Source organism: Bidens hawaiensis, unplaced genomic scaffold (genome assembly GCF_021521415.1).
Source record: "Bidens hawaiensis isolate Kalapana, Puna unplaced genomic scaffold, B.hawaiensis_p1.1 tig00013245_1, whole genome shotgun sequence".
Taxonomy (NCBI): Eukaryota; Viridiplantae; Streptophyta; class Magnoliopsida; order Asterales; family Asteraceae; genus Bidens; species Bidens hawaiensis.
Window position 1 is genome coordinate 382,736 of NW_027492119.1, and position 16,075 is coordinate 398,810.

General features: G+C 33.5%; 2 protein-coding genes across 2 annotated transcripts; one reads left to right on the plus strand and one right to left on the minus strand.

The window, feature by feature from the left end:
• Nucleotides 1–8,138: 8,138 nt before the first annotated feature.
• On the plus strand, nucleotides 8,139–8,609 carry LOC143543668 (uncharacterized). Its single transcript, XM_077035934.1, has one exon. The coding sequence runs from the start codon at nucleotides 8,139–8,141 to the stop codon at nucleotides 8,607–8,609; it is 471 nt and encodes a 156-aa protein (XP_076892049.1).
• A 5,554-nt stretch (nucleotides 8,610–14,163) lies between these two features.
• LOC143543661 (membrane protein PM19L-like) lies at nucleotides 14,164–15,282 on the minus strand. Its single transcript, XM_077035929.1, has 4 exons — nucleotides 15,075–15,282; nucleotides 14,768–14,978; nucleotides 14,572–14,620; nucleotides 14,164–14,267 (listed from the first exon to the last, which is right to left on the minus strand). Exons 1-4 carry the CDS (start codon nucleotides 15,196–15,198, stop codon nucleotides 14,196–14,198), a joined length of 456 nt encoding a protein of 151 aa, XP_076892044.1. The 5' UTR covers nucleotides 15,199–15,282; the 3' UTR covers nucleotides 14,164–14,195.
• Between the last annotated feature and the right edge of the window lie 793 nt (nucleotides 15,283–16,075).

Genomic DNA, 16,075 nt, shown 5'->3' on the forward strand with positions numbered 1-16,075 from the left:
TTAGTCCACCCCAATTTTTATATTTTTTTGTCTTAGTTTCGATACAATAGCATACGTAATCGAAACCAACCGAATTTGCGTCGACTTACTGTATCAACGCTTAGATTTTACCACCGTCCGGGTTTTACCGACCTAGGGAGAAATACTTGTTTTTTTACAATTACCAGCGTAACATTAAATAAGAAGCGCTAATCGATTATACAAGATTCGATTAAACAAGAAGTACAAAATCGATGATATAAGAACTGCTAATACGCTATTGAAACTTCAATCTCAAGGTTAGTTTATAATTTTCTATATCACATTGTGTAATTGACTGATTTAGTATTCAAAGTACAAACAACTTCCTATTTAATAATTTTGCATGTATGATGTTTATTGTAAAAACCTCAAATGATGTTACTGAATATCGACTAGATTAGGGTGTGATTATGTGAGATTAGAGGTTTTCTGGGATAGTTCATGGAGAGATGACGGATGGGAAAGTAAGAGAGTTTTTCATATATTTCAACATAATCTTTCATACACATATGGTTACATTTATAAAGGGGTGAGGGACCCCTCACAGTTGACCTGTCCTTTTGTCTTTTGGTATTTTGGGGATTTCTTGGGCTGGATTTGCTTCTATGGGCCTTGTAATGGGCTGAAACCCATGTAATCTCTTCATTTATTAATGGTTTAAAATTGGTTATTATAATAATTTTGCATCTATTGAATATTGATTAACTTTTGGATTATATTTTATTACGGAATCATGGATTTTTTTGGTTTTATTTTAGTTAAAGTTGCATTTTTATAAAATTATACGGTAAAGATAAACTATACAACCCGGTTGAATCTCTTTGTATAACCCAGTTCAACCGATTGTACCATTTTTTAGTCCAATCTAGTACGGACAAAATACCGGTTTTTAAAACAATGGTTATGGGTACAGTTCAATTGAGAAATTAGAGTAGACTTAGGGACATAAGAACTAACTACAGAAACTTTGACTATACATTAATTTTGATATTTAAAATTCAAATGTGTGTTTGACTAGGGGTGTGTTTGACAAAACTAACTGGTGACTGGTGGCTAAAAGCTGGTAGCTGTTATCTGTAGCGTTTTAGATAATGTTTTCAGACCCGGCCCGGACATCGACTCGGGCGCCTTATCGGGTCACAGGTCGGATCGGGGATTGACCCGGATAGTGTCATAAATAATATATATATCTATAATATATATAAACGAAAACAAAAAAAATCCTACGTGTCGCGATGTGGTTGATATAATGCTAAATATATATGTTTCCCTTATTTATTTTATTTAATATTTTAATTGTTTTTGTCGTTTTTAGTCAAGATTTGTATACTACTAATTTTTTTTGTGTCGTAGGTTCCGGGATTTGATCGTGATTAAAAATGACGAAAAACGAGCTAAAACGAGCCGAAACGGAGATCTGGAACGCATCAGGAAGAACCAGAACAGAGAACCGGTCAGACCGGGCCGGTCTGACCGGCCCCCATGGAGGAGCACGCCGCGCCGCGCCTAGGGGAAAGGCAAAAAGCCCTTAGCGCGGCGTCTAGGCACTGCTGATGGGTTTTTAACTCGTTTTTGGTTATTGTCGGGCCTTGTTTTCGCTATTTAAACACCTTTAACTTAAACCTGACATAACCTGAAGCCACCGGCCGAAACTAAGAGTTCTTGGAGCATATTTTTGAGTTGGTTGGTGATTTTGAAGGCGAGAGAACATCCGGTGAAGAGCTACACGTTCACGTTCGAGTTTACGGGTTTTATCATCTTCGATTCCCCGTTTCTTATACTTTCACCATGTTTTCGTTATTATTTGGTTTGTTTGATTTAGATTTTAATATGCTAGGCTAAATTCCATAGACTGCCTAGGTCGTGATGAACCTTAGTTCGGTTTGATTTTATTTGGATTTTCGCTTCGTTATGGATATTATGTTTTAAGTAAACGATTGAGTTTTATTTAGTTGATGCGTATGATTGCTTGGTTTTGTTTACTTGAATTTATTGTTTTACATTGCCCTTGTTGATTGTTTCATAGGATAGGGTTTTGTTAGGTCATTTACTGTGTGTTCTTGACTAGTTTATGATTGATATCGATTAAGATCATAGAAACAAAAAATCAATTAAACAAATAAAAGTGAGCTGCTAGTCTAAAAAGCCGTAAAGTGATAGGCTATTAATAGACATTTGCTTTGATTGTCAGCTTAGTCTATTAAATCAATTGGGTTTGCTTTGCTATCTTTTGAATTCTGTGCTGTAAGGTAGGTTTTCGTCATAAAAGATACTTAGACATAAGCAATTAAATAACCGTAAGGAAGTTTAATATAAAACTGGTGAGTCTTAAAACTTGTTAGAAATCCATAGGCGTCTTCTTGAAGTTCAAGTGTTTTGTTCGGGTTTTCTGTCAAGGGTCTATCTTATGATCCCGGTTCCATAACTTGCGTTTTTCCATTTAAATTAATAACCGTAACTTTGGGGATTCCGGCCTAGGTAGTTATTTTAATCATCTGAATCAATCCAAGTTTTCTAAATTGTTTATTAGTTAAAACTAATTAGGGTTTAAGTTTTATTAGTTAAGTAATAAGTAATGATTATGTTTTATTATTATTATATTAATTAGGGTTAGGTTTAATTAGTTTATTATTAGTTTAATAGTTAAGTAATCATTAGTTAATTATTATTAGAGTTTTAATAATTAGTTTAAATCCCCCTCAAATATTATTAATAAATAGTCGTGTCTTGTAGTTGAGTCTAAATTGCTAGTTTCGTAATTTAAAGAGTCCCGTGGGTTCGATATCCGGACTTACTTAGCTGTACTAGAGTCGACCGGTTCACTTGCCGGTTAGTAGTTTAAGTTAAGTTTAAGGGTCTAGAGTATTACTTAGTGTCTAGAATAGTATAATTTTAGTTATTTATTTTATAACTACTTCAAGCACATCAGTGGTCGCTCCGCCAGTTTTTTGAGTCAGCAGATTTGCTTGATTTTTAAATGGAGGCTTCTCATGCATTTGACTCGAATTCACGGGTATGGGTCTCATCAAACCCAGATATTTTTTAAACGGATTATAACATCTCATTAAATTAAAAACTAATATAACCAAATATTTGATATAAAAATCCTATAAAGTAGGGATATGCTAAAAATTAATATATTATTTATTTTTAAAAAGTATATATTATTTATAATTAAAAAACCAATTATAGTAAAAAAAATAAATGTGTCTTGAGTTTCATCAAACCCATATAGCTTTTAAATCAGGTTATAACATCTCATTTATTTGTGAAAAGATTTATCATCAAACCATCAGTATATTATTAACTTTCATACAATAAAAAAAATAAAAATTCAAAAATAAATAAATATTGGAAACAAATAATATAAAACAAGCCTCGTAGTACGGGGGATAAAAACTAGTGTGTGTGTGTGTGTGTATATATATATATTGAAAACAAGATTAAATACATTTTATTCTTAACATGAAAACAGTGAGAATCAATATATTGTTATCATTAGGTTTATTTTCATAGGTGTTTGTTGTTATTTTTTGTTCGTATTTTCTAAATTTCGATTATGAAACGTTATAAGTATCTGCTGATTTATGTTTTGTTGTTATTATTAGATTTTTTCTTTTGCTGTTATAAGTATTTGTTGGTATATGTTGTTATTATTTTGTTTCTTTTGTTGTAATTTTTAGGTTTTTTTCTTTATTATTATAAATCATTGTTTATGTAGATTGATATTGTAGTTGGAATTGTTTCTTATGTTCTCATTTTTTTATAAATTACTATTATTTCCTACGTTCTCATGTTAAGACTAAAATGTACATGAACCTTATTCGTATAAATTGTATTTGTAAAACAAATAATAATCTAAATATTTGCTTTTCCGGGTCAATTTCCATTTTCGTACTGTATTCTATTGATTTTGAAGCTGGGAAGAATCATTTAAAGGTTTGTAAGTTCCAAAAAATTCAATAAAAGCTTTGCACCTCCAGCACTTTAATTTCTTTCATGTTCATTTTCAAATTCAATGTGCTTTTATGAATATATAATTTAACTTTTGTATGAAGAGACATGAATCAAGTCCGGTGGGTTGGCTTATGAGGAGTTCTTCAAGCATTTTTACATCTCAGTTGCCCGGGTCTGAAGTATGTGAACCGGACACGAATACCTACCGGGTCTCGGTCGGACCGGTCGAACTGGTCGGTCCGGTTTAGGTTTTAAAACATTGGTTTTAGATGTATTTAGGTGTTTTACAGAGTAGCTGGAACTTTTAATAAAACTAGTTGGGTGCCCACGCAGTGCGTCGGAGTGGGAGCGCAACCGACATCAACTGCATAATCAGTGTCAGTACATACTCACCTTATGACAGTGCACACATGACCGGAATGTAGACGTGTAATTCGTGCAAAGGTAGTACGCCTGTAATCGGTGGCGAAAATCAAGAATCAGAGCTAAAATATACAGTAATTTCAAATAGATAGTTTTTTAACCTAACCTGCTTTGATCCGAATCCCATTCCGACCCGGCACTGAATAAATCTAAAACATGTTCTGACCTGGCACCATTTGACTCAATACGTACCGAAACAAACCTAACTAAATTAATTCTTTTTGTATGACTCGTTTCGACCCTAATTTGGTCTTACACATGACCGAGCTCGTCTGACTCGACTTGTTGCTGATCTAACCGGTAATCATGTAATATGTCAATTTTTTAAATTAAAGAAGTATAACGATATCATACTCAAATTAAAGAATAAAATACTCGTTTTTATTATGTATTTTTTTAAAAAAAATATTAACGTGTGAAAAAGTTATGGACTTTTAAAAAGTCGTGGAGTAGTTGGATTTGAATAAAGGTTATTTATGTAACTTATATAAATTAACAAAAGTTGATGAAAGTTCAAGTACCAAACTTGTAAATTTTCAAATATAAAAGCTTGTAGTTTTTTTATCAAACGCTAACAGTAGCAATAGTAGCGTTCAATTTTGGAGTTTTTTTTCTCTTAACTTAAAATATTCAAGCTCCTCCAACTAAACAAAGTTTTTTATTGATTTTGAGCTTTTTTTAAGCTTGAAGCTAGAAATTATTAAAAGCTCAATGCCAAACATAGATGTATCAGTAAATCCTAACAGGAAATTTGACAATCATACGTTTGGTATATTGTCCCCACCCACCCTAAGACTGGTCGCTATGGGGCGCCGTACGGGGTGATGGCGGACGCCGTTGGGCGCTGAACACCATTAAGAGACGCCCTTGACGTTGGGGCGTCGTCCTACTCGTCAACCCACCGCCGGCGCGGTTGATTAAACTCCCCCCCCCCCCCCCCTTCAACAACTATAATAACGTTACATTAAAAAAATTAAAAAATATTATATATATATATATAGGGTAAGGATCATAAGAGAACCCTTTGCAAATTGAGAACTTTGAGAACCATTTTGGACCACCAAAAACATCTTTAAAAAAAATATTTAAAAAAATCATAAAACAAAAAATAACAAAAATTTTAAAAAAGTAAAAAAACCAAAATTCTTATATTTCATTCCAGTTTCATTAAAAAAATAATAAAAAACGTCGTATTATACACATATGTATAATTTTATTTAATCTTTAGTTATAAAATATACACATATGTACAGTATCATTATCTTAAATTATACATATGTGTATAAAAAAATCATGTAAATTGTACATATATGTATATATTATACATATGTGTATATAATTTGCTAAACCGAGTTTTTTTAAATGAAACCGGGATGTTAAAAAAAATTGTTTTCTTTTTACTTTTTTCATTTTGTGTTTTTTTTTTGTTTTATGATTTTTTTTTTATTTTTGGGTTTTTTTATGGTCCAAAATGGTTCTCATAGTTCTCAATTTCAAAAAAGTTCTCTCATGATCCTGATCCTATATATATATATATATAGGGGATGGTTATCCTAAAAATAAGTAGTTTCCTAGGAAGACTAAGAATAAATCATAGCCATTGGATCATATCAATCAATGGTTGAGATTTAAAATTATTAAAAACCATCATAGTTTCTTAGAATTACTCTTTCACCATTATAACCGACATAGTTTCCTAGAATTATTCTTTCACCATAGGTTTTAATGCAAGTGTCAAAATTCTATTGGTTCTTACCGTCCATATAAAACAACTTCTTTTTATTTGAACCATTTTCTCTACATATATATATATATGGGAGAGATATTTTGAGAACCCCTTGAGTTTTAAGAACTTAAGAACTCAATTCTGGGCCATACATTTAATTAAATGGATTGGAATATGTGGTTGAGATTAAATCTGACAAAAAAGTCAAAGTATGAGAGAGAATAAATATGTAAGTGGTTACACTGACTTTTACGTCCGTTACACATGTGTAAAAAGTCAACTCGGTGCGTAAAAAATTCTGTAATTTTTTTACGTGTATGTAACTTACATATATTACGCATGTGTAAAAAAATTCGAAAAAAAAATCGTTACTCTGAGTTCTTTCGAGTTCTTAAAACTCAAAGGGGTTCTTAATTGAAATCTCCCATATATATATATATATATATATAGGATCAGGATCATGTGAGAACTTTTTTGAAATTGAGAACTTTGAGAACCATTTTGAATCACAAAAAACCCAAAAATAAAAAAAAAATCATAAAATAAAAAAAAACACAAAAATAAAAAAAAAGTAAAAAAACCAAAATTCTTATTTTAACATCCCGGTTTCATTGAAAAAAAACTCGGTTTAGCAAATTATATACACATATGTATAATATATACATATATGTACATTTACATGATTTTTTTATACACATGTGTATAATTTAAGATAAATGATATTATACATATGTGTATATTACGTAACTAAAGATTGAATAAAATTATACATATGTGTATAAATACAACGTTTTTTTTGTGTTTTTTTATTTATTTTTATTTTTTTAATGAAACCGGACAGAAATATAAGAATTTTGGGTTTTTAACTTTTTTAAAATTTATGTTATTTTTTGTTTTATGATTTTTTTAAATATTTTTTTAAATGTGTTTTTAGTGATCCAAAATGGTTCTCAAAGTTCTCAATTTGCAAAGGGTTTTCTTAGGATCCTTACCCATATATATATATGTATATATATTATATTATTCACTCAATCTCTACAAATACATATCCTACACTCTTAAAACTTATATACTTTTCTCCAAACATATGTCTTCCGAATCATCTTCGACACCCAACTACTACCTCGATTCCGACGTTATTTCAGTCTCGGATTCATGGGATGAAGTGATATTCAGTGCTTTTCTAGATGTTGGCCGAGTCTTAGTCGAGCATTGCGAAAGCTCACAACCACGAACAAGACGACCTCATCTTCAACGGGATCGTGCAGGTGCTCATGAACGGTTGATAACAAATTATTTTTCGCCGGACGCGACTTTTGATTTGGAACGATTCCAGCGCCGTTTTTGGATGAGTCGCCAACTTTTTTTTATGAATAGTTGGTGATTTAGAACGCGATTATGCGTTTTTTCAACAACGGGATGACGCGAGAGGTAAACCGGGTTTTTCTCCACTGCAAAAATGCACGGCGGCGAATCGTCGACTAGCGTACGGGACCGCGAGCGACGCCATGGAAAAGTATTTACAAATGTCGGAGACAGTGGCTCGTGAAGCCCTTTACACGCTCTGCGAGTGTGAGTATTATTATCATTTTAAATATCTATTTATAAATCCTCTTATTTTAAATGCAAACTTTAAAAACTAACTTTAAAATTTTAAATATTAGGTATTCCTCAACTATATCATAAAAAATATTTGAGGAAGCCAACTCAAACCGACATACAAAAAATATACGAGGTGCATGAACAGAGACACGGTTTTCCCGGGATGCTTGATAGTCTTGATTGCACATATTGGGATTGGGAAGCATGCCCAGTTGCTTGGCAAGGTCAATATCATCGGGGTGATTATAATGAACCAACAATTATCCCTGAGGCTGTTGCATTATTTGATCTTTGGATATGACATGTGTTTTTTGGGATGCCCGGTGCAAACAATGATATAGCTGTGATAAATGCGTCCCCTATTTTTGTCTGTCTCGTAAACGGAGTTTGACCCGACACCTCATTTGCCATGAATGGTGTCTACTACGAATACAAATATTATTTAGTCGATGACATTTATCCGGATTGGGCCGCGTTGGTTCATAGCTTTACGTGCCCAACTGATGATAAACGAAAATATTACAAGAAAAAACAAGAGTTGGCCAGAAAGGACATCGAAAGGGCATTCGGGGTATTAAAGAAACGTTGGTCTATAGTTAGACATCCGGATCGTATTCAGCAAATGGATAAGTTAAGAAATGTAATGTACACTTGTATTATGTTGCGTAATATGATATTGGAGGACTCGAGTAGAGCAATCTGTCAAGACGAGTACAACGATGCGCCAGAGCCGATCACAGCACTAAACGAAGATGAGAAATTTGCTAATTTATTAAGAACACGAAGAAAGGAAACAAATTTCATTCTTCAATCGGATTTGGTTGAACATATTTGGAGAAACAAACAACACAACGACGGCGACGACGACAACAATAACTAAAAATAAATGATTTTTTAGGTATATGTTTTTAAGTTAAATTTAGTTTGTATTTTATTATTATTGTATTTAATAAATTTGTTGGTTTTTTGGTTTTATAAAGTTAAATAAATAAAGGGGTTTCGAAGCCTCCTCACCATAGAGCGGCATCTTTGGGGTGGGGCTTGGAAGCCCCCAGTGCCCACGTGACGCTAACTGGCTCTGTGGAGGGGCTTCGAAGCCCCTCACCATAGAGGATGACTTTGTCCCTCGCAACACGCGGGACCTTGAAGACGGCAAAAATAAAGCCCCAACTATTTTGTCGAAGGCGTATCACATGGAAAAAAGGAGAGCCCACGACGACGTGTAGGGGACCTGTATGTCGGCTAAAAACTTATGGAAAGCCTACTTAAGTTATTTTTCAAACCCTAGACGCCATAACTACCCCCAGCCGTCAAAGTAACTGCTCTTGGATGATTTTGGAGGAGGAGAAGCCATTGGAGCTCGAGACTAAAGTCCGATGCTCTAGTTCGATCAATAAGCGAGTCTTGGGTTTGATCAATTAACGTTTTCTATTGCTTTATCTTTGTATTTTAGACCATGTTGGTAAGTTGGACTACAAGTAAACTTTTTTCCTACTTGCACTACTAGAAAACATGTCATTTCCTTACAAACATTTCCTACAATTTTCCTACGACAAGTAATTCAAACAAATTTCCAACAAAAAATATAAGAGTCTAATTTTCCTACAATATTGCAACAGAATAGTAACAATAAGATTTCCGTTGGAAAATTGTTGCTAACTTTCCAACAAACTTCTAACAAAAAAGATATTTATCAACTATTTCATTTGTTTTATTATGTTTGTATAAACCAGGGGTGTGCAATTTAACTGTCATAACCGTTAGCCGAACCACAACCGTCATAACTGAACCGATTTTAACCGATAACCGTCATAATCGGTGGGTCGGTTTTAAAGAATCTTTGAAAACCGTCAACTGAGGGTTGGTTTTGGTTAAAGATACTTCCAAACCCGCCATAACCGAACCGATTCATTTATTTAACCAACAATATGTTTGGGATTTATTTTCAACAAACATATTGTCGGAATATACCATTTTAATGTTTTCCGTTCAACTTTTGTTATCAAATTAACTTAAATTTCATTGTTAGATTATATAATGCCTTTTTTTTCAGTATTTGATATTAATATTATAGATTATATAATTTGTTGAACTAGTCGATGCTACCCCAACACCACCCGCGGTCAAAGCAAATGTCACAAAGAAGCCGGTTGCTGCGTTTCCCATTGGGAAGTGTATCGGTGAGAAATGAGCCGGTAACTCCAACGTTGGACCTATTTACAACACAAACGAACAACGTTAAAAACAAAGAGTTATACAGAATTTATGGTTTAAGGACACGATTAATACTGATGATGAACCCGTCATCAATGGCTTGGTTCATTGCCCAACCAGCGAGGCCTAGAAGCGTGGCGTACATGAAGAAATTGAGGATCATAAAGATGGGTGCAGTGGATCCCATATAATTAGCCATTTATGTTGGGTACAAGAACATAAACCTATGTGTTTATTAAGATAATGATATGATGTTTGGTTTTTTGAGATGTTTATAAATATGTGGTTTGGGGATTCTTTTCTTGTTAAAGGTGGTTGCTTTAATTTGGTTTCAAGGCAAGGTACATGAATATTATTAACTCAGAGATACTTAGGTTATGACTTTAGCTCAACATCTTTTGGAACAACTTTTTTAGCCTTTACACATGAAAATGATTAAAAAAAACACCTATGGTTAAGTTTTAGTGGGTTAACATGGGAAGCTTTAGTTGGGTAAAATTTGAGCCCCCACTGAGCCCATTGAAAGTTAAACTCGAAATCCCAAATCTTGTTCTTTGTAATAAACTTGTATCATCCTTCCCTTTGCACATACTATAATAGATTGAGCAAATCAACTTGTTCTTATAAGTTTATCACAGAAAGTAGGGCCCCTTCCCCAATAACTCTTTTACTTTTTAAATTTTATCAAGAAGATTTTATTAAATTCATCATATGGTAACTAGCTCTATCTTGCATTTCTTGTAGTTCATCTAACAAGTTCATTCATTTATTACTAGAACATATAGTTGAGTATAGTGAGCGTTAAGCCCCACTCCACATCAGCTTGAAAAAAAAGTTAAAACTAGTATTGCAAAAATCCCGATTAGGCGCCGATTAATCCCCGATTAATCATTATTCCCCACTTCATTGATTAATTTTGGGCTAATCGGCCAATTAATCGGTCAATGGTCAAATCCAGCCAAAATCAAGATTAATCGGACTTAAACGGGTTTTTCTTATGAGCATCTGACCAAAATCAACGACTTCTGGCAAGATTCAAGCCAAAATCAGCAGTTTCCGTTGAGATTCTAGCCAAAATCAGGGGTTTCCGTTGAGATTCCAACAATTTTATGACCAAATGTTTTTGTGTTTGTATAAAACTGATAATTACATATAAAAATGTGTGCGTGATATAACTAAAAATTATACATTAAAGTCCGATCTAATTAATCCCGATTAATCGCTAGTCACCACACCACCCGACTAGCGACTAGCGATTTTTACAACACTGGTTAAAACACGATTACAAAGGGTGAAGGTGGGGGCACCAAGGGTCACTGACACCTTGTTGTTAGCAAGCGTCAGAGACTCTTGAGCATGGGTCTACCTTCAGTTCACCAATCAGATTCATGCTTTATTTTTTAGTCTATTTATTTAAATCATTAGTTAAACCATTACATTCAAAAGTGATGAAAAGTGAGTGAGAGCTCCGTGCTTATGTACGTGTCAACTTTTTTAGTTAAGTCGCTAAGCTCACTCTTAGTAGTGTGCACCAAACCTGCCATCTTTAGCTGTGTTTATTTCTTATGCATAGTTACTACCCATTGCTTCTTTATATATAAACATCTTGGAGAATGGAGATACATTTATCATTTTCTTGATTTCTTTCTTCAAATGTGTTTATGCATCATTCTTGCTTAGACTTGATATCACCAAACTTTCAAGCGTCTGTTTTAATGCGCTTAAAGCATGTTCATATCTTCTAAATCCTTCATGCCACTTATCTTTTGGGAAGAGAACTTGATCTTTAAAGCTCTATGCAATGTTTGAGTTCATATATGCGTTTTTTAGGAAAATAAAAAAACTGATTGACAGCGGAAGACTAAACGTGCACGAACCGTTCTTAAACAACTAAAGAACTCACTCCAATATGAATCCAGTACGTTGTGAACACAAAAAAGCTTAAAACACAAACATAGATTAGATAGAAACATTTTATCTTATCTACTTGCGTAGACTAAACCAATTGAAACACCGCGAGACAATGACTTTATACTGCACATAAAATTGCCTAACGAGTCAAACCCAAAAACTCATTTTATGTATTTAATAGTTATTATTATTCCAATAATAATAACTAACAATCACACTTAATTATTTCTTAAATAATTCTCACCTATTTCAGTTCTTGTAAGGCTCGTCTAACTCTTAAACGACCTACTTAATTTGTCGTTGCTCATGGTCATGTAATCCTTTTATATTTTACCTTAGTAGCGGTGTTATCAAATGTTATTACTCAGGCATACAGGTCCACAGACTCCCAATTGCACAAGTTAAGATCATCTGTTGACAAAGACAATGGTGAACGTCTAGCTACTTCTCACTACTCTGTCATGGTATGACGTTTCAAGCTGTTCATTATTCTTGATAAGTCTAAGCATCCTTACATAACTATTCGTTATTCATCGATTATCTTTATACAATAGACATGGAACGAGTTTATTTTCATACGCTATTTAGTTATTCTCTTTCCTGATCAAGATTCAAAACGGCCTAATCAAACTTCTAGTTTTAGCACAACAATGCGTTTACAACAGTTCGAATCAACGAGGGGCCTAGAGCTAGATGTCAACTTCTTACATAAGGGAACAAATCCTAGCTTGACTACATATGACTCTCACTAAACTTTGGATCAAATTCCAATGTAATCCTTATTGTTTCAATTAATTAAAAACAAATAAAGGATCCAGTTACAATAGAGAGGCAGGTAAACGAAAAACAAGTTGCGCCGCCACCCCCTTTTGAATGACAAAACCGCTCCTACTGAAAACAAAGTTATCGTTCTTCGGCATCGTTGAGTTACTGTGCACGACCCGCCGAACTCTTTTCAAAAACATACTCATGAAGACAATCCATGGAGTCGTTATGAAATGGGTTACGCGCTATATTCATCTCTCATTGACAATACCCTTTCTCTTAGAACTCTATTGGAAACCCTTTCCAATCCTTATATGAAAGTTTTCAAATATCAGAAACTCTTTCAATTTGTTTAAAAAAATCTCCTTGTTAGTTGTTCAATGTTTGTTGCTTCCCATGTTGCAAACTCTTTTCAAGCTGTCACATTGCAACTACATTCATGTATAATATGTTGAAAGTCATCTATACTTACATGTTTCAAAAACATTATAGGGCAAAAAACCTTGAATCAACATTTAACGAACCAATGCTAGTACGGAAACTGCAAAACTCCGTACCCGGCAGGTTCCTTCAAATGGTTGCATCAATTGAACAATATTCTGATCTAGATATATACTATGATTCTAGGCGAAGCAATTGGAAGATTGGAAACCTTTGAAGAAAGAATAAAGTTCACAAAACAAAAACTCTTGTTCACACATCATAACAATAATTTTAGTACTGGACAACTCTCTGGAAATCATGGATGAGGTAGATTCCACTCATCACGAGGCCGAGACAGGAGCAATTATCAATATAGAGGGGAAGAACACAACAATATGAGTCAGAAAGAGCTCACAGCAAACCACCAAGAAACGGTAACGAGCAGTCCACAATGGATATACAAGATAAGTCGCAAGTCACATGCTACACATATGGGAAACTTGCATGTGCACTATGCTATGAATGTCCAAATAGGAAACATAAGAGTATCGAGTCATGTTTAGTCGAAACATAACAAGATAAATATTCACTTTTAGTTTGCCAAGACACGAAGAGAATAATTGAAAATCAGTCTTATGATACGATTGAAGCAAGTCGTGTGAAGTTATCAAGAAGTGATGAAACACCATTTATGTGAAACAAACAAAGGAGACATGAAGGAAAATTGTTGCAAATGGAAAACTAAAAGGGAAATTAGCACAACACTTGAAGAAGGAGAACCATGGAGCAATAAGCATGGGTTTTGACAGTTTAGGGAATCTTTATACAAATTATACAAACCAATCATACAATCAACGGCTAAACTCGTGTAAATTAAAACAAATAAAATTATATCAACCCATAAAATCAATGGCTAAACTTGTATAACATCAAAATAAATAAAATTAAATTAAATTAATCTAGTCAAATGAGTTGTATGAGATTTTGAATCTTCAAACATCACAAGTGCCAAGGCTTTTATGAGTTTATCTTGAAGTTTTACAAATAAAACAAATAAAATCATTCAATCATAGCTTGGTATATACAATCACAAAATATAATAAATAAACAATTAAACAAGTAAATAATTCAAGAATATCGCGACTTGAGTTCTTCATCCGTAAAGAACAAGCGTATATAGGAATTGAGTAACTGAAAGGATAATCGTAAATGCCTCCATTGTTTTCTGTAAATGACATGTGAAAATATTAGAATATCATAGGTCTAGTACATATAAACTATTATCTTTGAAATAAAAATTGTCAAGAACAAAAGAAACAGGATATGATATGTTAATGTCATGATGCTGCCATATTTTCACGATTTTTGCGCCCTTAAATATTGGTAAAGTCTCGGGTTGTAAAAGAATCGTAAATGCCAGGTTGGGTTTGGGCTCGGCTTGATTCGATTCGTTTATCGTAATGTGCTGAAATATTGAGCTTAAGCTTGGCTTATCTAAAAGTTAAATATTTTCCTTCAAGATAACTTACCAGCATTGCATTTCTACTGCCTTCAAGCTCGATTTCCTTCCATGCAAATCTGCCCATGCATTAAATATTAATAACATTTTTATTATATAAGTTTCAAAAAAATTTAAAATAAAAAAGAAAGAAAACTGAATATTTATGATTTCCATTAAGTCATGTAAATAGAAAGACACAAGATTGAAGATAAAATAACTAATACCCCATGGCTAGCATAGTTAGTGCCCATGCAATAACAGCAGCAGAAGCTGCCCCAGCGTGTTCTGACGAACGCATGACATCAAAGCCTGAAATAGACGACGCGACCCCAACAACACCCGCGATCAAAGCAAATATCACAAAGAAACCAGTTGCTTCATTTCCAATTGGGAAGTATATCGGTGAGAAATGAGCCGGTAACTCCAACGTTGGACCTATTTACAACACAACACATAAACAAACCCTACAACATTAACAAAAATAAAGAGTTACATATAAAAAAGATTTAGGGTTTATAAGAAGACGAATACCAATGAAGAACCCCTCATCAATAGCTCGGTTCATTGCCCAACCACTAAGGCCTAGAAGCACGATATACATGGCGAAATTGAGGATCATAAGGAGGGATGCCGTCGATTTCATGTCATTAGCCATTTTTGTTGGCTACAAGGTTGTAAACTTGTGTGTGTTTGTAAGATAAAGATATGTTGTGTTTGGTTTCTTGGGATGTTATAGTTTTATAAACTTGTGGTTTGGATATTCTTTTCATGTTAAAGGTGATTAATTGCTTTGGTGTCAAGGCAAGGTAGTTAAAGATTCTTGTCTCTTTTGATCGAGATTCTTTGGTTAAGACTTTTGCTCAACTTCCTTTGGAACAACTTTATACATATAAACCTTATAATACAAGCGAGGTTCGTGTGACCAGACATAATTTAACATAAAAATGGTTAAAATGTTAATTAAGTTTTGATGGCACGTGAAACCTATTAAAAAGTAAAATAATAGAGAAGGGAAAGAAAATATAAGCTAGAGTTATGGATATATAACTTCAATCCGGATGATATATAAGATTGATAAGTAGAAACAATGGTTAGTACTCCTTCATCTTTATGAGTAGGACTAACTCACTTACATAGGTCTTATGTTCAAAACTACGTAATAATGTATCGGCCTATCTGTCACACCCCAACCTACGGCGAAAATGCCGGGGCGTGGACTGATTGTCACAGCTCGTAAGGTTACTATCACGCACAATTATAAATTTAAATATCTATTTATTTAATTCAAATAACACCATTATTCATTACAAAAGAAATCCAAGTAAACAAAACATCAAATAATTCAAATGAACATTTAAAGTTTCAAAATAAGCTCTTCTATCATAAGTCTTTAAACAATTCTTCTAAGTCCACACTTCACATCAAACGGTAACCTGCATATGCGTGAAAATAATATAGTTTGTCAACACGAGGTTGAGTGAGCAACACACCAGTTCAGTTTACATATATAATAAAATACGTAGCTGCAACGA